Genomic DNA, 21494 nt, shown 5'->3' with positions numbered 1-21494 from the left:
CTCTCCCTGCGTGTCTCTCTCCCCGCGTATCTCTCTCTCCCCATGTCTCTCTCTCTCCCCGTGTCTCTCTCCCCGTGTCTCTCTCCCCGCGTCTCTCCCCGTGTCTCTCTCCCCGCGTCTCTCTCTCTCCCCGTGTCTCTCTCTCTCCCCGTGTCTCTCTCTCTCTCCACGTCTTTCTTCCCGTGTCTCTCTCCCCGTGTCTCTCACTCCCCGTGTCTCTCCCTCCCCGTGTCTCTCCCTGCGTCTCTCTCACCGTGTCTCTCTCCCCGTGTCTCTCTCACCCCATGTCTCTCTCCCCGTGTCTCTCTCCCCATGTCTCTCTCCCCGTGTCTCTCTCCCCGTGTCTCTCTCCCCGTGTCTCTCTCCCCGTGTCTCTCTCACCGTGTCTCTCTCCCCGTGTCTCTCTCTCCGCGTCTCTCTTCCCGTGTCTCTCTCCCCGTGTCTCTCTCTCCGTGTCTCTCTCCCCGTGTCTCTCTCCCCGTGTCTCTCTCCCCGTGTCTCTCTCTCCGTGTCTCTCTCCCCGTGTCTCTCTCCCCGTGTCTCTCTCTCCGTGTCTCTCTCCCCATGTCTCTCTCCCCGTGTCTCTCTCCCCGTGTCTCTCTCCCCGCGTCTCTCTCCCCGTGTCTCTCTCTCCCCGTGCGTGTCTCTCTCCCCGTGTCTCTCTCTCCGCGTCTCTCTCTCTCCCCGTGTCTCTCTCCCCGTGTCTCTCTCTCCGCGTCTCTCTCTCCCCGTGTCTCTCTACCCGTGTCTCTCTCCCTGTGTCTCTCTCTCCGCATCTCTCTCCCCGTGTCTCTCTCCCCGTGTCTCTCTCCCCGTGTCTCTCTCTCCGCGTCTCTCTCCCCGTGTCTCTCTCCCCGTATCTCTCTCTCCGCGTCTCTCTTCCCGTGTCTCTCTCTCCCCGTGCGTGTCTCTCTCCCCGTGTCTCTCTCTCCGCGTCTCTCTCTCCCCGTGTCTCTCTACCCGTGTCTCTCTCCCCGTGTCTCTCTCTCCGCGTCTCTCTCTCCCCGTGTCTCTCTACCCGTGTCTCTCTCCCCGTGTCTCTCTCCCCGTGTCTCTCTCTCCGCGTCTCTCTCCCCGTGTCTCTCTCTCCCCGTGCGTGTCTCTCTCCCCGTGTGTCTCTCCCCGTGTCTCTCTCACCGTGTCTCTCTACCCGTGTCTCTCTCCCCGTGTCTCTCTCTCCGCGTCTCTCTCTCCCCGTTTCTCTCTACCCGTGTCTCTCTCCCTGTGTCTCTCTCTCCGCGTCTCTCTCCCCGTGTCTCTCTCCCCGTGTCTCTCTCCCCGTGTCTCTCTCTCCGCGTCTCTCTCCCCGTGTCTCTCTACCCGTGTGTCTCTCCCCGTGTCTCTCTCCCCGTGTCTCTCTCACCGTGTCTCTCTCCCCGTGTCTCTCTCACCGTGTCTCTCTCCCCGTGTCTCTCTCCCCGTGTCTCTCTCCCCGTGTCTCTCTCCCTGCGTCTCTCTCACCGCGTCTCTCTCCCCGTGCCTCTCTCTCCCCGTGTCTCTCTCCCCGTGTCTCTCTCCCCGTGTCTCTCTCCCCGTGTCTCTCTCCCCGTGTCTCTCTCCGCGTGTCTCTCTCACCGTGTCTCTCTCACCGTGTCTCTCTCTCCCCGTGCGTGTCTCTCTCCCCGTGTCTCTCTCCCCGTGTCTCTCTCCCCGTGTCTCTCTCCCCGTGTCTCTCTCCCCGTGTCTCTCTCCCCGTATCTCTCTCTCCGCGTCTCTCTCCCCGTGTCTCTCTCTCCCCGTGCGTGTCTCTCTCCCCCTGTCTCTCTCCCCGTGTCTCTCTCCCCGTGTCTCTCTCACCCATGTCTCTCTCCCCGTGTGTCTCTCTCCCCGTGTCTCTCTCCCCGTGTCTCTCTCCCCGTGTCTCTCTCTCCCCGTGTGTGTCTCTCTCCCCATGTCTCTCTCTCCCCATGTCTCTCTCTCCCCATGTCTCTCTCCCTGCGTCTCTCTCCCCGTATCTCTCTCCTCCCGTGTCTCTCTCCCCGTGTCTCTCTCTCCGCGTCTCTCTCTCACCGTCTCTCTCTCCCCGTGTCTCTCTCTCCGCGTCTCTCTCTCCCCGTGTCTCTCTCTCCGCGTCTCTCTCTCACCGTCTCTCTCTCTCCGTGTCTCTCTCACCGTGTCTCTCTCACCGCGTCTCTCTCCCCGTGTGTCTCTCTCCCCGTGTGTCTCTCTCCCCGTGTCTCTCTCTCTCCCCGTGTGTCTCTCTCACCATGTCTCTCTCTCCCCGTGCGTGTCTCTCTCCCCAGGCACGATGTCCATGTGCTCGCTGGCCCTCTCCTGCGTCTCCTCGCGCCCCGCCGCCCGCTCCGGCCTCTCGCCGAAGCTGGCGGCTGATGTAGAGCTGGCGGCCCGCGGCCTTCTGCGACGGCTCCAGGCGGCGGAGGCGGAGGCCTCCGAGCCGGCGACGTCCGTCTACGGCTCCGCCGTGGCCATGCAGGCGAGACGGAGCGGGGGGGGGGGCGCCACTCACCCAGCCAGCCAACCAGCCACCCACACAGCCAGCTACCCAGCCAGCCAGCCACCCACCCACACAGCCAGCTACCCAGCCAGCCAGCCACCCACCCACACAGCCAGCTACCCAGCCACCCACCCACCCAGCCAGCCACCCACCCACCACCCACCCCCCCAGCCAGCCAGCCAACCAGCCACACAGCCAGCCAGCTACCCAGCCAGCTACCCACCCAGCCAGCCAGCCAGCCACCCACCCACACAGCCAGCTACCCAGCCAGCCACCCACCCAGCCAGCCAACCAGCCACACAGCCAGCCAGCTACCCAGCCAGCTACCCAGCCACCCACCCACCCAGCCAGCCACCCAGCCAGCCAGCCACCCACCCACCCACACAGCCAGCTACCCAGCCAGCTACCCAGCCACCCACCCAGCCAGCCAGCCACCCAGCCAGCCAGCCACCCACCCACCCACACAGCCAGCTACCCAGCCAGCTACCCAGCCACCCACCCACCCACCCAGCCAGCCAGCCAGCCAGCCACCCACCCACCCACCCACACAGCCAGCTACCCAGCCAGCTACCCAGCCACCCACCCACCCAGCCAGCCACCCAGCCAGCCAGCCACCCACCCACCCACACAGCCAGCTACCCAGCCAGCTACCCAGCCACCCACCCACCCACCCAGCCAGCTACCCAGCCAACCAGCCAGCCAGCCAGTCACCCACACAGCCAGCTACCCAGCCACCCACCCAGCCACCCAGCCACCCACCCACCACCCACCCCCCCAGCCAGCCAGCTACCCAGCCAGCTACCCAGCCACCCACCCACCCAGCCAGCCACCCACCCAGCCAGCCAGCCAGCCACCCACACAGCCAGCTACCCAGCCAGCTACCCACCCAGCCACCCAGCCACCCACCCCCCCAGCCAGCCAGCTACCCAGCCTCCCACCCAGCAACCCACCCACCCACCCAACCAGCCGGCCACCCACCCAGCCACCCACCCAGACACCCAGCCACCCACACACCCAGCCACCCAACCAGCTGGCCACCCACCCAGCCGGCCACCCACCCAGACATCCACCCACCCACCGACCACCACCACCTACCACCCACCACCACCCACCACCCACCACCACCCATCCCTCCTCCTCCAAGCTCTGGTGTCCCCTACATCTACGTATTTTGGTGGGGAGCGGTGGTGTAGTGGTTAGCGCTACGCTGTGCTACGAACCCGGTGACCTGTGTGTAGGTGTGTGTGTGTGTAGGTGTGTGTGTGTCACTGGTCCGGCAAAACAACCCCCTACCTCTTCACGGTGCCGGATGGGCAACTCTGTCGTGGACAGTGCTGTGGGGGGAGGGCCAATTCCGATTGGCCCCTCCCCTCATGGCATCTGTGACCACCACAGTAGCTAAACGGGGGCTCTGGACGGGTGCAAGGGGCTGGTAACCCCTCCACCTTCAAAAAATTACCACGAAACCACGAATTAAAAATGTAACCAATAAACTTGTGCCGGAGGCCCCGGGGGGACAGGCGTCTATAACGTCTCCTGGCCAAACCCCAATTGGCGGAGCCAGGAGGTTGAATCTCTATCCTCGGGGCTCCTCCAGAAACAACGAAAAGCCACTTCGTGTGGCCACGTGGAATGTTCGAACGCTCACTGCGGAGGAGAGGCTGCCACTCCTCTGTCGGGAGCTGGACCGGTACCGCCTGGATCTCTGTGGCATTCAGGAGGTCCGGTGGACCGGTTCTGGCTCCTGCCACCATGAGGAGTAGACAGTCCTCTACTCGGGGCAGCAGACTGCCAAACAACAGGGTGTGTCTCTTCTTATGAACAAAAGAATGAAGGGGGCATGGGGGCGTGGCGGTGAGGTTTGGGAAGCTGTAAGCCCCAGGCTACTTTGGGCTCGCCTTCCCATCAACCGGAGGCGAGGAATGGTGGTCGTGGTTACTTATGCCCCCACCGAAGACGAACATCCGTGGAGGGATGCAGGCAAAGCCGATGAGTCAGATGCCTTCAATGACCTCCTGTCACAGGTGCTGGCTAAAGTGGCCCCTCAGGATAGAGTCATCATGTTGGGTGACTTCAATGCCCGAGTTGGTCATGATGTTGGCACCTGGTCTGGAGCGATTGGAGGGCATTGGCCAGATCAGCTCAATAACAACGGTAGGAGGCTGCTAGATTTTTGTGCAGCCCATGGGCTTGTAATTACCAACACGCTGTTCCGGCATCGGCGCATCCACACAACATCATGGATGCATGCCGGGTCCAAGCAAGAACATCTGCTGGACTACATAGTGACGGACCAGCGGATGCGAGCCCATGTCCTTGACACCAGGACCTACCGTGGAGCTGATCTGCCCTCTGACCATCGACTAGTCATTTGTAATATGTGCCTGCCATTCTTCCACTCCGGTGGTGCGTGTACACCCAGGACCCCATTCCAATCTAAAGTGGCCTGGTCTCAGTTATCTGATGAAAGTTGCAAGCGAGAATTTCATCATCGCTTGCGGCTGGGGTTGGCATCGTCCCCGACTCCTCCTGATGTCGAGGGTAAATGGGCGAGGTTTAGGACTGTGACTCATGCAGCTGCAATGGCTGCTTTGGGTACGCGGTCCAGACCTCCCCAGAGACCCTGGCTGACAGAGGATGTGTTCAGGATAGTTGAGAAAAAGCGACAGGCCCACTGTCATCGGCTACAGAATCCCACGTCAGAGAATGAGGAGGCTTACCGCAGCGGAATGGCGGTTGTTGTTGTGGCGAATGGCGGTTGTGGTTGTTGTTGTGTCACTGTGTGTGTGTGGGGGGAGCGGTGGGTGTAGTGGTTAGCGCTACGCTGCGCTACGAACCCGGCGACACCACCGGTGACGATGATCTGAACCGGTCCTGGGCCTCCCCTAGATCGACTCAGCCTCAAATGAGTACCCGGTCCAAATGTAGAGCAGCAGCAGCAGCAGGCATCGTCAGGGTCTAGGATCGAACCGACGACCTCCTGCGCACCGGGCAAGGCAGTTAACATCTCTACTTGTTCTCCTACCCACCCACCCACCACCCACTCACCAACCCACCACCCACTCACCAACCCACTCACCCATTCACCCACTCACCCACCCACTCATCCATCCACCCACTTACCCACTCACCCACCCACTCATCCATCCACTCATCCATCCACTCAATCATCCACCCTCCCACCCAGCAACACCCACCCACTCAATCACTCACCCACTCACCAACCCACTCACCCACCCACCCACCCACTCAATCACTCACCCACTCACCCACCACCCACTCAATCACTCACCCACCCACTCACCAACCCACTCACCCACCCACCCACCCACCACCCACCCACTCATCCATCCACCCACTCACCCACTCACCCACCCACTCACCCACCCACTCATCCATCCACTCAATCATCCACCCACCCACCCACCACCACCCACCCACTCAATCACTCACCCACTCACCAACCCACTCACCCACCCATTCACCAACCCACTCACCCACTCACCCACCCACCCATAAACCACCCTCCCACCACCACCCACCACCACCCACCCACTCAATCACTCACCCACCCACCCACCACCCTCCCACCACCCACCCACCTACCCACCCACTCACCCACTCACTCACCCACTCACCCACTCACCCACCCACTCACCCACCCACCCACAAACCACCCACCCACCACCCTCCCACCACCCACCACCCACTCACTCACCCACCACCCACTCAATCACTCACCCACCACCCACTCACCCACTCACCCACCCACTCACCAACCCACTCACCCACTCACCCACCCACTCACCAACCCACTCACCCACCCACTCACCCACTCACCCACCCACCCACCCACCACCCACCCACCACCCACTCACCCACTCACCCACCCACTCACCCACCACCCACTCACCCACCCACTCACCCACCCACCCACTCACCCACCCACCCACCCACCCATAAACCACCCTCCCACCACCACCCACCACCACCCACCCACTCAATCACTCACCCACCCACCCACCACCCTCCCACCACCCACCCACCTACCCACCCACTCACCCACTCACTCACCCACTCACCCACTCACCCACCCACTCACCCACCCACCCACAAACCACCCACCCACCACCCTCCCACCACCCACCACCCACTCACTCACCCACCACCCACTCAATCACTCACCCACCACCCACTCACCCACTCACCCACCCACTCACCAACCCACTCACCCACCCACTCACCCACCCACCCACCCACCACCCACCCACCACCCACTCACTCATCACCCACTCACCCACCCACTCACCCACCACCCACCCACTCACCCACCACCCACTCACCCACCAACCACCTACTCACCCACTCACCCACCCACCCACCCACTCACCCACCCACCCACAAACCACTCACCCACCCACCCACCACTCACCCACTCACCCACCACCCACCCACCACCCACCCACTCACCCACCCACCCACTCACCCACCCACCCACCCACTCACCCACCCACCCACCCACCACCCACCCACCCACCCCACCCCACCCACCCACCCACTCACCCATAAACCACCCACCCACTCATTCACCCACTCACCCACTCACCCACTCACCCACCCACCCACCCACCCACTCACCCACCCACTCACCCACCCACTCACCCACTCACCCACCAACCCACCCACTCACCCACCCACCCACCCACCCACTCACCCACCCACCCACCCACCCCACCCACCCACCCACTCACCCACCCGCACACAGGCGCTCACAGCGGGCCAACGCCTGCTGGACCTCTCCCCGCATGGCTGGGACTGCGCGGCGAGCGAGCGGCGCCTCGTGGCCGCCACCCTGGCCGGCCGCTTCGGCAACCCGGCGGCGGCGGCCCACGGCCTGCTGGCGCTGAGCGGACGCAGCCTCTACGACGCCGCCGCCGCTAGTCCCTGCGGCCGCCACCACGGCCACAGCGGCGGCCACAGCGGCGGCCACGGAGGAGGCCACGGAGGAGGCCACGGAGGAGGCCACGGAGGTGGCCACGGAGGGCCGCTTGACACGCACCTCGTCCGGCGTGGGGGCGTGCCAGGCGACGGGGAGGAGGTGGAGGCGGAGAAACGGAGCGCAGGTTAGCACGCGCCGGGCCTACGGTGCAGCGTTGCGCGGGGGGGTTTCTGTGGTGCGGTGGTGCTGAGTCTCTGTGGTGCGGTGGTGAGTCTGTGGTGCAGTGGTGAGTCTATGGTGCAGTGCTGAGTCTCAGTGCTGAGTCTGTGGTGCTGCGGTGCTGAGTCTGTGGTGCGGTGCTGAGTCTATGGTGCAGTGGTGAGTCTATGGTGCAGTGTTGAGTCTATGGTGCAGTGTTGAGTCTATGGTGCAGTGGTGAGTCTATGGGCAGTGTTGCGTCTATGGTGCAGTGTTGAGTCTATGGTTCATTGTTGAGTCTATGGTGCAGTGCTGAGTCTATGGTGCAGTGCTGAGTCTATGGACAGTGCTGAGTCTGTGGTGTTGTGTTGAATCTATGGTGCAGTGTTGAGTCTATGGTGCAGTGTTGAGTCTATGGTGCAGTGCTGAGTCTGTGGTGCAGTGCTGAGTCTCAGTGCTGAGTCTGTGGTGCAGTGCTGAGTCTTAGTGCTGAGTCTGTGGTGGTGCGGTGCTGAGACTGTGGTGCAGTGGTGAGTCTTAGTGCCGAGTCTCAGTGCTGAGTCTGTGGTGCGGTGTTGAGTCTATGGTGCAGTGTTGAGTCTATGGTGTAGTGTTGAGTCTTAGTGCTGAGTCTTAGTGCTGAGTCTGTGGTGTTGTGTTGAATCTATGGTGCAGTGTTGAGTCTATGGTGTAGTGTTGAGTCTATGGTGCAGTGGTGAGTCTGTGGTGCAGTGTTGAGTCTATGGTGTAGTGTTGAGTCTGTGGTGCAGTGGTGAGTCTGTGGTGCAGTGTTGAGTCTCAATGTTGAGTCTATGGTGCAGTTTTGAGTCTGTGGTGCAGTGTTGAGTCTATGGTGCAATGTTGAGTTTATGGTGCAGTGTTGAGTCTATCGTGCAGTGCTGAGTCTGTGGTGCAGTGCTGAGTCTATGGTGCAGTGTTGAGTCTATGGTGCAGTGTTGAGTCTATGGGCAGTGTTGAGTCTGTTGTGCAGTGTGGAGTCTATGGTGCAGTGTTGAGTCTATGGTGCAGTGCTGAGTCTATGCCGCAGTGCTGAGTCTATGCCGCAGTGCTGAGTCTATGGTGCAGTGTTGAGTCTATGGGCAGTGTTGAGTCTATGGGCAGTGTTGCGTCTATGGTGCAGTGTTGAGTCTATGGTTCATTGTTGAGTCTATGGTGCAGTATTGAGTCTATGGTGCAGTGCTGAGTCTATGGCAGTGTTGAGTCTGTGGTACAGTGTTGAGTTTATGGTGTAGTGTTGAGTCTATGGTGCAGCGTTGAGTCTATGGTGCAGTGTTGAGTCTATGGTGCAGTGCTGAGTCTATGGTGCAGTGCTGAGTCTATGGACAGTGCTGAGTCTGTGGTGTTGTGTTGAATCTATGGTGCAGTGTTGAGTCTATGGTGCAGTGTTGAGTCTATGGTGCAGTGCTGAGTCTGTGGTGCAGTGCTGAGTCTATGGGCAGTGCTGAGTCTATGGTGCAGTGCTGAGTCTTAGTGCTGAGTCTTAGTGCTGAGTCTATGATGCAGTGTTGAGTCTATGGTGCAGTGCTGAGTCTATGGTGCAGTGCTGAGTCTATGGTGCAGTGCTGAGTCTATGGTGCAGTGCTGAGTCTAGGGTGCAGTGCTGAGTCTATGGGCAGTGTTGAGTCTATGGTGCAGTGTTGAGTCTATGGTGCAGTGTTGAGTCTATGGGCAGTGTTGAGTCTATGGTGCAGTGTTGAGTCTGTGGTTCAGTGTTGAGTCTATGGTGCAGTATTGAGTCTATGGTGCAGTGCTGAGTCTATGGTGCAGTGCTGAGTCTATGGTGCAGTGCTGAGTCTATGGTGCAGTGCTGAGTCTATGGTGCAGTGTTGAGTCTATGGTTCAGTGTTGAGTCTATGGTGCAGTGCAGAGTCTTAGTGCTGAGTCTATGGTGCATTGTTGAGTCTATGGTGCAGTGTTGAGTCTTTGATGCAGTGCTGAGTCTATGGTGCAGTGCTGAGTCTCAGTGCTGAGTCTATGGTGCAGTGCTTAGTCTATGGTGCAGTGTTGCGTCTGTGGTGCAGTGTTGAGTCTATGGTGCAGCGTTGAGTCTATGGTGCAGTGTTGAGTCTATGCCGCAGTGCTGAGTCTATGCCGCAGTGCTGAGTCTATGGTGCAGTGCTGAGTCTATGGTGCAGTGCTGAGTCTATGGGCAGTGTTGCGTCTATGGTGCAGTGCTGAGTCTATGGGCAGTGTTGAGTCTGTGGTACAGTGTTGAGTTTATTGTGTAGTGTTGAGTCTATGGTGCAGCGTTGAGTCTATGGTGCAGTGCTGAGTCTATGGTGCAGTGCTGAGTCTGTGGTGCAGTGCTGAGTCTATGGGCAGTGCTGAGTCTATGGTGTAGTGCTGAGTCTTAGTGCTGAGTCTTAGTGCTGAGTCTATGATGCAGTGTTGAGTCTATGGTGCAGTGCTGAGTCTATGGTGCAGTGCTGAGTCTATGGTGCAGTGCTGAGTCTATGGTGCAGTGCTGAGTCTAGGGTGCAGTGCTGAGTCTATGGGCAGTATTGAGTCTATGGTGTAGTGTTGAGTCTATGGTTCATTGTTGAGTCTATGGTGCAGTATTGAGTCTATGGTGCAGTGCTGAGTCTATGGGCAGTGTTGAATCTGTGGTGCAGTGTTGAGTTTATGGTGTAGTGTTGAGTATATGGTGCAGCGTTGAGTCTATGGTGCAGTGTTGAGTCTATGGTGCAGTGCTGAGTCTATGGTGCAGTGCTGAGTCTATGGTGCAGTGCTGAGTCAATTTCGCAGTGTTGAGTCTATGATGCAGTGCTGAGTCTATGGTGCAGTATTGAGTCTATGGTGCTGTGTTGAGTCTATGGACAGTGTAGAGTCAATGGTGCAGTGCTGAGTCTATGGTGCAGTGCTGAGTCTATGGGCAGTGCTGAGTCTATGGTGTAGTGCTGAGTCTTAGTGCTGAGTCTTAGTGCTGAGTCTATGATGCAGTGTTGAGTCTATGGTGCAGTGCTGAGTCTATGGTGCAGTGCTGAGTCTATGGTGCAGTGCTGAGTCTATGGTGCAGTGCTGAGTCTAGGGTGCAGTGCCGAGTCTATGGGCAGTATTGAGTCTATGGTGTAGTGTTGAGTCTATGGTTCATTGTTGAGTCTATGGTGCAGTATTGAGTCTATGGTGCAGTGCTGAGTCTATGGGCAGTGTTGAATCTGTGGTGCAGTGTTGAGTTTATGGTGTAGTGTTGAGTATATGGTGCAGCGTTGAGTCTATGGTGCAGTGTTGAGTCTATGGTGCAGTGCTGAGTCTATGGTGCAGTGCTGAGTCTATGGTGCAGTGCTGAGTCAATTTCGCAGTGTTGAGTCTATGATGCAGTGCTGAGTCTATGGTGCAGTATTGAGTCTATGGTGCAGTGTTGAGTCTATGGACAGTGTAGAGTCAATGGTGCAGTGCTGAGTCTATGGTGCAGTGCTGAGTATATGGACAGTGCTGAGTCTGTGGTGTTGTGTTGAGTCTATGGTGCAGTGCTGAGTCTTAGTGCTGAGTCTATGGTGCAGTGCTGAGTCTTAGTGCTGAGTCTTAGTGCTGAGTCTTCGTGCTGAGTCTATCGTGCAGTGCTGAGTCTATGTGCAGTGTTGAGTCTATGGTGCAGTGCTGAGTCTATGGTGCAGTGCTAAGTCTTAGTGCTGAGTCTGTGGTGCAGTGCTGAGTCTATGGTGCAGTGCTGAGTCTTAGTGCTGAGTCTATGGTGCAGTGCTGAGTCTTAGTGTTGAGTCTATGGTGCAGTGTTGAGTCTATGGTGCATGTTGAGTCTATGGTGCAGTGTTGAGTCTATGGTGCAGTGTTGAGTCTATGGTGCAGTGCTGAGTCTCTGGTGCAGTTCTGAGTCTATGGTGCAGTGCTGAGTCTATGGGCAGTGCTGAGTCTATGGTGCAGTGTTGAGTCTGTGGTGTAGTGTTGAGTCTATGGTGCAGTGCTGAGTCTTAGTGCTGAGTCTATGGTGCAGTGCTGAGTCTTAGTGCTGAGTCTTAGTGCTGATGAGTCTTAGTGCTGAGTCTTAGTGCTGAGTCTTAGTGCTGATTCTTAGTGTTGAGTCTATGGTGCAGTGCTGAGTCTTAGTGCTGAGTCTATGGTGCAGTGCTGAGTCTTAGTGCTGAGTCTTAGTGCTGAGCCTTAGTGCTGAGTCTTAGTGCTGAGTCTTAGTGCTGAGTCTTAGTGCTGAGCCTTAGTGCTGAGCCTTAGTGCTGAGTCTTAGTGCTGAGTCTTAGTGCTGAGTCTTAGTGCTGAGCCTTAGTGCTGAATCTTAGTGCGGAGTCTTAGTGCTGAGTCTTAGTGCTGAGTCTTAGTGCTGAGTCTTAGTGCTGAGTCTTAGTGCTGAGCCTTATTGCTGAGTCTTAGTGCTGAGTCTTAGTGCTGAGTCTATGGTGCAGTGCTGAGTCTTAGTGCTGAGTCTTAGTGCTGAGTCTTAGTGCTGAGTCTTAGTGCTGAGTCTTAGTGCTGAGTATTAGTGCTGAGTCTTAGTGCTGAGCCTTATTGCTGAGTCTTAGTGCTGAGTCTTAGTGCTGAGTCTATGGTGCAGTGCTGAGTCTTAGTGCTGAGTCTATGGTGCAGTGCTGAGTCTTAGTGCTGAGTCTTAGTGCTGAGTCTTAGTGCTGAGCCTTAGTGCTGAGTCTTAGTGCTGAGTCTTAGTGCTGAGTCTTAGTGCTGAGTCTTAGTGCTGAGTCTTAGTGCTGAGTCTTAGTGCTGAGTCTTAGTGCTGACTCTTAGTGCTGAGTCTATGGTGCAGTGCTGAGTCTTAGTGCTGAGTCTATGGTACAGTGCTGAGTCTTAGTGCTGAGTCTTAGTGCTGAGTCTTAGTGCTGAGCCTTAGTGCTGAGCCTTAGTGCTGAGTCTTAGTGCTGAGTCTTAGTGCTGAGTCTTAGTGCTGAGTCTTAGTGCTGAGTCTTAATGCTGAGTCTTAGTGCTGAGTCTTAGTGCTGACTCTTAGTGCTGAGTCTTAGTGCTGAGTCTATGGTGCAGTGCTGAGTCTTAGTGCTGAATCTTAGTGCTGAGTCTTAGTGCTGAGTCTTATTGCTGAGTCTTAGTGCTGAGTCTTAGTGCTGAGCCTTAGTGCTGAGTCTTAGTGCTGAGTCTTAGTGCTGAGTCTTAGTGCTGAGTCTTAGTGCTGAGTCTTAGTGCTGAGTCTTAGTGCTGAGTCTTAGTGCTGAGTCTTAGTGCTGAGTCTTAGTGCTGAGTCTTAGTGCTGAGTCTTAGTGCTGAGTCTTAGTGCTGAGCCTTAGTGCTGAGTCTTAGTGCTGAGTCTTAGTGCTGAGTCTTAGTGCTGAGTCTTAGTGCTGAGTCTTAGTGCTGAGTCTTAGTGCTGAGTCTTAGTGCTGAGTCTTATTGCTGAGTCTTAGTGCCGAGTCTTAGTGCTGAGTCTTAGTGCTGAGTCTTAGTGCTGAGTCTATGGTGCAGTGCTGAGTCTTAGTGCTGAGTCTTAGTGCTGAGTCTTAGTGCTGAGTCTTAGTGCTGAGTCTTAGTGCTGAGTCTTAGTGCTGAGTCTTAGTGCTGAGTCTTAGTGCTGAGTCTATGGTGCAGTGCTGAGTCTTAGTGCTGAGTCTTAGTGCTGAGTCTTAGTGCTGAGTCTTAGTGCTGAGTCTTAGTGCTGAGTCTTAGTGCTGAGTCTTAGTGCTGAGTCTTAGTGCTGAGTCTTAGTGCTGAGTCTTAATGCTGAGTCTTAGTGCTGAGTCTTAGTGCTGACTCTTAGTGCTGAGTCTTAGTGCTGAGTCTATGGTGCAGTGCTGAGTCTTAGTGCTGAATCTTAGTGCTGAGTCTTAGTGCTGAGTCTTATTGCTGAGTCTTAGTGCTGAGTCTTAGTGCTGAGCCTTAGTGCTGAGTCTTAGTGCTGAGTCTTAGTGCTGAGTCTTAGTGCTGAGTCTTAGTGCTGAGTCTTAGTGCTGAGTCTTAGTGCTGAGTCTTAGTGCTGAGTCTTAGTGCTGAGTCTTAGTGCTGAGTCTTAGTGCTGAGTCTTAGTGCTTAGTCTTAGTGCTGAGTCTTAGTGCTGAGCCTTAGTGCTGAGTCTTAGTGCTGAGTCTTAGTGCTGAGTCTTAGTGCTGAGTCTTAGTGCTGAGTCTTAGTGCTGAGTCTTAGTGCTGAGTCTTAGTGCTGAGTCTTATTGCTGAGTCTTAGTGCCGAGTCTTAGTGCTGAGTCTTAGTGCTGAGTCTTAGTGCTGAGTCTATGGTGCAGTGCTGAGTCTTAGTGCTGAGTCTTAGTGCTGAGTCTTAGTGCTGAGTCTTAGTGCTGAGTCTTAGTGCTGAGTCTTAGTGCTGAGTCTTAGTGCTGAGTCTTAGTGCTGAGTCTATGGTGCAGTCCTGAGTCTTAGTGCTGAGTCTTAGTGCTGAGTCTTAGTGCTGAGTCTTAGTGCTGAGTCTTAGTGCTGAGTCTTATTGCTGAGTCTTAGTGCTGAGTCTTAGTGCTGAGTCTATGGTGCAGTGGTGAGTCTTAGTGCTGAGTCTTATTGCTGAGTCTTAGTGCTGAGTCTTAGTGCTGAGTCTATGGTGCAGTGCTGAGTCTTAGTGCTGAGTCTTAGTGCTGAGTCTTAGTGCTGAGTCTTAGTGCTGAGTCTTATTGCTGAGTCTTAGTGCTGAGTCTATGGTGCAGTGCTGAGTCTTAGTGCTGAGTCTTAGTGCTGAGTCTATGATGCAGTGTTGAGTCTATGGTGCAGTGCTGAGTCTATGGTGCAGTGCTGAGTCTATTGTGCAGTGCTGAGTCTAGGGTGCAGTGCTGAGTCTATGGGCAGTGTTGAGTCTATGTCTATGGTGCAGTGTTGAGTCTATGGGCAGTGTTGAGTCTATGGTGCAGTGTTGAGTCTGTGGTTCAGTGTTGAGTCTATGGTGCAGTGCTGAGTCTATGGTGCAGTGCTGAGTCTATGGTGCAGTGCTGAGTCTATGGTGCAGTGCTGAGTCTAGGGTGCAGTGCTGAGTCTATGGGCAGTGTTGAGTCAATGGTGCAGTGCTGAGTCTATGGTGCAGTGCTGAGTATATGGACAGTGCTGAGTCTGTGGTGTTGTGTTGAGTCTATGGTGCAGTGCTGAGTCTTAGTGCTGAGTCTATGGTGCAGTGCTGAGTCTTAGTGCTGAGTCTTAGTGCTGAGTCTTCGTGCTGAGTCTATCGTGCAGTGCTGAGTCTATGTGCAGTGTTGAGTCTATGGTGCAGTGCTGAGTCTATGGTGCAGTGCTAAGTCTTAGTGCTGAGTCTGTGGTGCAGTGCTGAGTCTATGGTGCAGTGCTGAGTCTTAGTGCTGAGTCTATGGTGCAGTGCTGAGTCTTAGTGTTGAGTCTATGGTGCAGTGTTGAGTCTATGGTGCATGTTGAGTCTATGGTGCAGTGTTGAGTCTATGGTGCAGTGTTGAGTCTATGGTGCAGTGCTGAGTCTCTGGTGCAGTTCTGAGTCTATGGTGCAGTGCTGAGTCTATGGGCAGTGCTGAGTCTATGGTGCAGTGTTGAGTCTGTGGTGTAGTGTTGAGTCTATGGTGCAGTGCTGAGTCTTAGTGCTGAGTCTATGGTGCAGTGCTGAGTCTTAGTGCTGAGTCTTAGTGCTGATGAGTCTTAGTGCTGAGTCTTAGTGCTGAGTCTTAGTGCTGATTCTTAGTGTTGAGTCTATGGTGCAGTGCTGAGTCTTAGTGCTGAGTCTATGGTGCAGTGCTGAGTCTTAGTGCTGAGTCTTAGTGCTGAGCCTTAGTGCTGAGTCTTAGTGCTGAGTCTTAGTGCTGAGTCTTAGTGCTGAGCCTTAGTGCTGAGCCTTAGTGCTGAGTCTTAGTGCTGAGTCTTAGTGCTGAGTCTTAGTGCTGAGCCTTAGTGCTGAATCTTAGTGCGGAGTCTTAGTGCTGAGTCTTAGTGCTGAGTCTTAGTGCTGAGTCTTAGTGCTGAGTCTTAGTGCTGAGCCTTATTGCTGAGTCTTAGTGCTGAGTCTTAGTGCTGAGTCTATGGTGCAGTGCTGAGTCTTAGTGCTGAGTCTTAGTGCTGAGTCTTAGTGCTGAGTCTTAGTGCTGAGTCTTAGTGCTGAGTATTAGTGCTGAGTCTTAGTGCTGAGCCTTATTGCTGAGTCTTAGTGCTGAGTCTTAGTGCTGAGTCTATGGTGCAGTGCTGAATCTTAGTGCTGAGTCTATGGTGCAGTGCTGAGTCTTAGTGCTGAGTCTTAGTGCTGAGTCTTAGTGCTGAGCCTTAGTGCTGAGTCTTAGTGCTGAGTCTTAGTGCTGAGTCTTAGTGCTGAGTCTTAGTGCTGAGTCTTAGTGCTGAGTCTTAGTGCTGAGTCTTAGTGCTGAGTCTTAGTGCTGAGTTTTAGTGTTGAGTATTAGTGCTGAGTCTTAGTGCTGAGTCTTAGTGCTGAGTCTTATTGCTGAGTCTTAGTGCCGAGTCTTAGTGCTGAGTCTTAGTGCTGAGTCTTAGTGCTGAGTCTATGGTGCAGTGCTGAGTCTTAGTGCTGAGTCTTAGTGCTGAGTCTTAGTGCTGAGTCTTAGTGCTGAGTCTTAGTGCTGAATCTTAGTGCTGAGTCTTAGTGCTGAGTCTTAGTGCTGAGTCTATGGTGCAGTGCTGAGTCTTAGTGCTGAGTCTTAGTGCTGAGTCTTATTGCTGAGTCTTAGTGCTGAGTCTTAGTGCTGAGTCTATGGTGCAGTGGTGAGTCTTAGTGCTGAGTCTTATTGCTGAGTCTTAGTGCTGAGTCTTAGTGCTGAGTCTATGGTGCAGTGCTGAGTCTTAGTGCTGAGTCTTAGTGCTGAGTCTTAGTGCTGAGTCTTAGTGCTGAGTCTTAGTGCTGAGTCTATGGTGCAGTGCTGAGTCTTAGTGCTGAGTCTTAGTGCTGAGCCTTAGTGCTGAATCTTAGTGCTGAGTCTTAGTGCTGAGTCTTAGTGCTGAGTCTTAGTGCTGAGTCTTAGTGCTGAGTCTTAGTGCTGAGTCTTAGTGCTGAGTCTTAGTGCTGAGTCTTAGTGCTGAGCCTTAGTGCTGAGTCTTAGTGCTGAGTCTTAGTGCTGAGTCTTAGTGCTGAGCCTTAGTGCTGAGTCTTAGTGCTGAGTCTTAGTGCTGAGTCTTAGTGCTGAGTCTTAGTGCTGAGTCTTAGTGCTGAGTCTATGGTGCAGTGCTGAGTCTTAGTGCTGAGTCTTAGTGCTGAGTCTTAGTGCTGAGCCTTAGTGCTGAGTCTTAGTGCTGAGTCTTAGTGCTGAGTCTTAGTGCTGAGTCTTAGTGCTGAGTCTTAGTGCTGAGTCTTAGTGCTGAGTCTATGGTGCAGTGCTGAGTCTTAGTGCTGAGTCTTAGTGCTGAGTCTTAGTGCTGAGTCTTAGTGCTGAGTCTATGGTGCAGTGCTGAGTCTTAGTGCTGAGTCTTAGTGCTGAGTCTTAGTGCTGAGTCTATGGTACAGTGCTGAGTCTTAGTGCTGAGTCTTAGTGCTGAGTCTTAGTGCTGAGTCTTAGTGCTGAGCCTTAGTGCTGAATCTTAGTGCTGAGTCTTAGTGCTGAGTCTTAGTGCTGAGCCTTAGTGCTGAGTCTTAGTGCTGAGTCTTAGTGCTGAGTCTTAGTGCTGAGTCTTAGTGCTGAGTCTTAGTGCTGAGTCTTAGTGCTGAGTCTTAGTGCTGAGTCTTAGTGCTGAGTCTTAGTGCTGAGTCTTAGTGCTGAGTCTTAGTGCTGAGTCTTAGTGCTGAGTCTATGGTGCAGTGCTGAGCCTTAGTGCTGAGTCTTAGTGCTGAGTCTTAGTGCTGAGTCTTAGTGCTGAGTCTTAGTGCTGAGTCTTAGTGCTGAGTCTATGGTGCAGTGCTGAGTCTTAGTGCTGAGTCTTAGTGCTGAGTCTTAGTGCTGAGTCTTAGTGCTGAGTCTTAGTGCTGAGTCTTAGTGCTGAGTCTCCGTCACGTTGCTGAGCCCGCGACTCAACCCCTCAGGTGAGCCGCTCGCTCGCGGAGACGCCGGGCGACTCGGGGCGGCGGGCGCGCCGGTGAGCGATGTGGTGAGCGAGGAGTACCGGGTGAGCGATGCGGTGAGCGTGGAGTACCGGGTGAGCGATGCGGTGAGCGGACGCCTCCAGCGGGCGGTGAGAGTCCGCGTTCCGCCGGGGTCCTCGGTGCTGCGAGTGATGGAGGCCGCAGAGGAGGAGGACGCGGAGAGATTCCGGTGGGTGGTGGGCGGGGCCGGTGGTGGTGGGCGGGGCCGGTGGTGGTGGGCGGGGCCGGTGGTGGTGGGCGGGGCCGGTGGGGTGGGTGTGTGAGTGTGTGAGTGTAGAGTGAGTGTGTGAGTGTGAGTGTAGAGTGAGTGTGTGAGTGAGTGTGTGAGTGAGTGAGTGTATGAGTGTGTGAGTGTATGAGTGAGTGTGTGAGTGAGTGTGAGTGAGTGTGTGAGTGAGTGTATGAGTGAGTGAATGTATGAGTGTGTGAGTGAATGTATGAGTGTGTGAGTGAGTGTATGAGTGTGTGAGTGTATGAGTGAGTGTGTGAGTGAGTGTGTAAGTGAGTGTGTGAGTGAGTGTGAGTGAGTGTGAGTGTGTGAGTGAGTGTGTGAGTGAGTGTATGAGTGAGTGAGTGTATGAGTGAGTGTGTGAGTGTAGAGTGAATGAGTGAGTGTGTGAGTGTGTGAGTGAATGTATAAGTGTGTGAGTGAGTGTATGAGTGTATGAGTGAGTGTGTGAGTGTGTGAGTGAGTGTATGAGTGAGTGTGTGTAGAGTGAGTGTGTGAGTGTATGAGTGAGTGTGTGAGTGAGTGAGTGTATGAGTGTGTGAGTGTGTGAGTGAGTGTATGAGTATGTGAGTGTATGAGTGAGTGTGTGTGTAGAGTGAGTGTATGAGTGAGTGTGTGAGTGTAGAGTGAGTGTGTGAGTGAGTGTATGAGTGTGTGAGTGCATGAGTGAGTGTGTGAGTGAGTGTGTGAGTGAGTGTGTGAGTGAGTGTGAGTGTGTGAGTGAGTGTATGAGTGAGTGAGTGTATGAGTGTGTGAGTGAATGTATGAGTGAGTGTATGAGTGTGAGTGTATGAGTGAGTGTGTGAGTGAGTGTGTGAGTGAGTGTGAGTGAGTGTGTGAGTGAGTGTATGAGTGAGTGAGTGTATGAGTGAGTGTGTGAGTGTAGAGTGAATGAGTGAGTGTGTGAGTGTGTGAGTGAATGTATAAGTGTGTGAGTGAGTGTATGAGTGTGTGAGTGTGTGAGTGAGTGTATGAGTGAGTGTGTGAGTGTAGAGTGAGTGTGTGAGTGAGTGAGTGTATGAGTGTGTGAGTGTGTGAGTGAGTGTATGAGTATGTGAGTGTATGAGTGTGTGAGTGTAGAGTGAGTGTATGAGTGAGTGTGTGAGTGTGTGAGTGTATGAGTTAGCGAGTGTAGAGTGAGTGTATGAGTGTGTGAGTGTATGAGTGAGTGAGTGTGTGAGTGAGTGTGTGAGTGAGTGAGTGTATGAGTGTGTGAGTGAGTGTATGAGTGAGTGTGAGTGTAGAGTGAGTGTATGAGTGAGTGTGTGAGTGTATGAGTTAGCGAGTGTATGAGTGTGTGAGTGTATGAGTGAGTGAGTGTGTGAGCGAGTGGGTGGGTGAGTGAGCGTCAGTGGGTGTGTCCCACCCTGACCCTCACCCCGACTCTCACCCCGCTACCCCCACTCCCTTGCAGGTTTGTAAGCGTGCCCACCATCTGGGGCCCCTTCATCACCTCTGTCGCTGGTCTCCCCGCCGACCCCGCGCTGGGCACCTACTGGCGTGTCCTCGGCCCCAGCGGCATCCCTACAGACCAAGGCTCGTGCACCTAGCCTGGCACGCACGCACCCACGCGCCACGGTGGCTACGGAGATGTTGACTGCCTCGCCTGGTCTACAGGAGGTCGTGGGTTCGATCCCATCCCTGGGTGGGCGGGCGAGCGGGTGGGCGGGCGAGCGAGTGAGTGAGCGGGAGAGCGAGCGGATGGGCGGGCGGGCGAGCGGGTCGGCGGGTGAGCGAGTGGGTGGGCGGGTGAGCGAGTGGGTGGGCGTGCGAGCGAGTGGGTGGACGGGCGAGTGGGTGGGCGGGCGAGTGGGTTGGCGTGCGGGCGAGCGGGTGAGTGAGCGAGTGAGCGAGTGGGTGGGCGGGTGAGCGAGTGGGCGGGTGAGCGAGCGAGCGGGCGGGTGAGCGAGCGGGCGGGCGGGCGAGCGAGCGAGCGAGTGAGTGGGCGGGTGAGCGAGCGGGCGGGCGGGCGAGCGAGCGAGCGGGCGGGTGAGGGAGTGAGTGAGCGAGTGAGTGGGCGGGTGAGCGAGCGAGTGGCCGGCTGAGCGAGCGGGCGGGCGGGCGGGCGGGCGAGCGAGTGGGCGGGTGAGCGAGCGGGCGGGTGAGCGAGCGAGTGGGCGGGTGAGCGAGCGGGCGGGCGGGCGAGTGAGCGAGTGGGCGGGTGAGCGAGTGGGCGGGTGAGCGAGCGGGCGGGTGAGTGAGCGAGTGGGCGGGTGAGCGAGCGGGCGGGTGAGGGAGTGAGTGAGCGAGTGAGTGGGCGGGTGAGCGAGCGAGTGGGCGAGCGAGCGAGCGGGCGGGTGAGTGAGCGAGTGAGTGGGCGGGTGAGCGAGCGAGCGAGTGGGCGAGCGAGCGAGTGGGCGGGTGAGCGAGCGGGCGGGTGAGTGAGCGAGTGAGTGGGCGGGTGAGCGAGCGAGCGAGTGAGCGAGCGAGTGAGTGAGCGGGCGCTCCACCACCTCGCAAGCGTAAATCGCCACAAATAATAATCGTGACACGGCTAACGATGGGTCATTAAGTAATTATGACATAATGTATTGACGATAACTATCATCGACCCCTTCCCCCCACCACCACCACCACTCCCTCCCCCCCACTACCACCCCCCTCCCCCCCCACTACAGGCGTTGGCGACGTCATCGTCACGGACGGAGACGTCATCACCCTGCAGCTCTACAGCAGCGCGTCGGCATCGCTAGTGGGGGGTGCTGCTGGTGGGGGGTGGTAGTTGCGGTGGGGGGGAGGGAGAGGGGGTTAGTGGGGGGAGGGGATGGGGGGGTTTAGTCCGGGGGAGGGGGGGGCTAGTGGGTGGAGGGGGTAGTGGGGGGGGGGGTCTAGTGGGTGGAGGGACTGGTTTGAGGCAGGAGGATAGTTGGGAGGGGATAGTGGGGGGAGCTAGTGGGGGTTGGGGCTAGTGGGTGGAGGGGCTAGTAGGGGGTGGGGCTAGTGGGGGGCTTAGTGGTGGTGGGGGGTGGGAGTGCCTAGTGGAGGGGAGGGGCTAGTGGGGGGAGGGGCTAGTGGGGGGTGGGGCTAGTGGGGGGCTTGGTGGTGGTGGGTAGGAGTGGCTAGTGGAGGGGAGGGGCTAGTGGGGGGAGGGGCTAGTGGGTGGAGGGGCTAGTGGGGGGAGGGGCTAGTGGGGGGCTTAGTGGTGGTGGGGGGTAGGAGTGGCTAGTGCTAGTGGGGGGGGTGGAGGCACCTGGCCACTCCTGACAAAGCGCTGAGTGGCCTATCGGAGCTTTCTCCTCCTGATTTCTACTTCACCAACAACAACAATAACAACAACAATAACAACAACAATAACAACAACAATAACAACAACAACAATAACAACAACGACGATGAGTTTAACACGATGCAGGCTGTCGTGTAACGATGTTGTTCATAATGAGTATTTCGTTGTGGGAGTTGGGATGGTTGTGAGTGTCAACGCTAAGTGTTTCGTTGTGGGTGGTTTGGGATGGCTGTGAGTGTCAACGTTGAGTGTTGGGGGTTTGGGATGGTTGTGAGTGTCAACGTTGAGTGTTGTGGGGTTTGGGATGGTTGTGAGTGTCAACGTTGAGTGTTGTGGGGTTTGGGATGGTTGTGAGTGTCAACGCTGAGTGTTGTGGGGTTTGGGATGGTTGTGAGTGTCAACGTTGAGTGTTGTGGGGTTTGGGATGGTTGTGAGTGTCAACGCTGAGTGTTGTGGGGTTTGGGATGGCTGTGAGTGTCAACGTTGAGTGTTGTGGGGTTTGGGATGGTTGTGAGTGTCA

General features: G+C 55.9%; 1 protein-coding gene across 6 annotated transcripts in view; it reads left to right on the top strand.

Moving 5' to 3' along the window:
* The window catches only part of LOC116958395 (uncharacterized), a 72322-nt gene extending 51844 nt beyond the window's left edge, over positions 1-20478 (top strand). For all 6 annotated transcript variants that reach the window (XM_076056633.1, XM_076056632.1, XM_076056631.1 and 3 more), the window contains exons 6-10: positions 2244-2434; positions 7221-7578; positions 17460-17688; positions 19163-19284; positions 20367-20478. In XM_076056633.1, the coding sequence (XP_075912748.1) occupies positions 2244-2434; positions 7221-7578; positions 17460-17688; positions 19163-19284; positions 20367-20470 (1004 nt within the window). In that variant the 3' untranslated portion in view covers positions 20471-20478. The remainder of the gene's footprint in view (positions 1-2243; positions 2435-7220; positions 7579-17459; positions 17689-19162; positions 19285-20366) is intronic.
* Positions 20479-21494: the final 1016 nt, after the last annotated feature.

Source organism: Petromyzon marinus, chromosome 77 (genome assembly GCF_048934315.1).
Source record: "Petromyzon marinus isolate PM22_M1 ecotype Great Lakes invasive population chromosome 77, UKy_Petmar_22M1.pri1.0, whole genome shotgun sequence".
Taxonomy (NCBI): Eukaryota; Metazoa; Chordata; class Hyperoartia; order Petromyzontiformes; family Petromyzontidae; genus Petromyzon; species Petromyzon marinus.
Note: the sequence above shows the minus strand (reverse complement) of the source record. Positions and strands in the feature narration are given on the sequence as shown.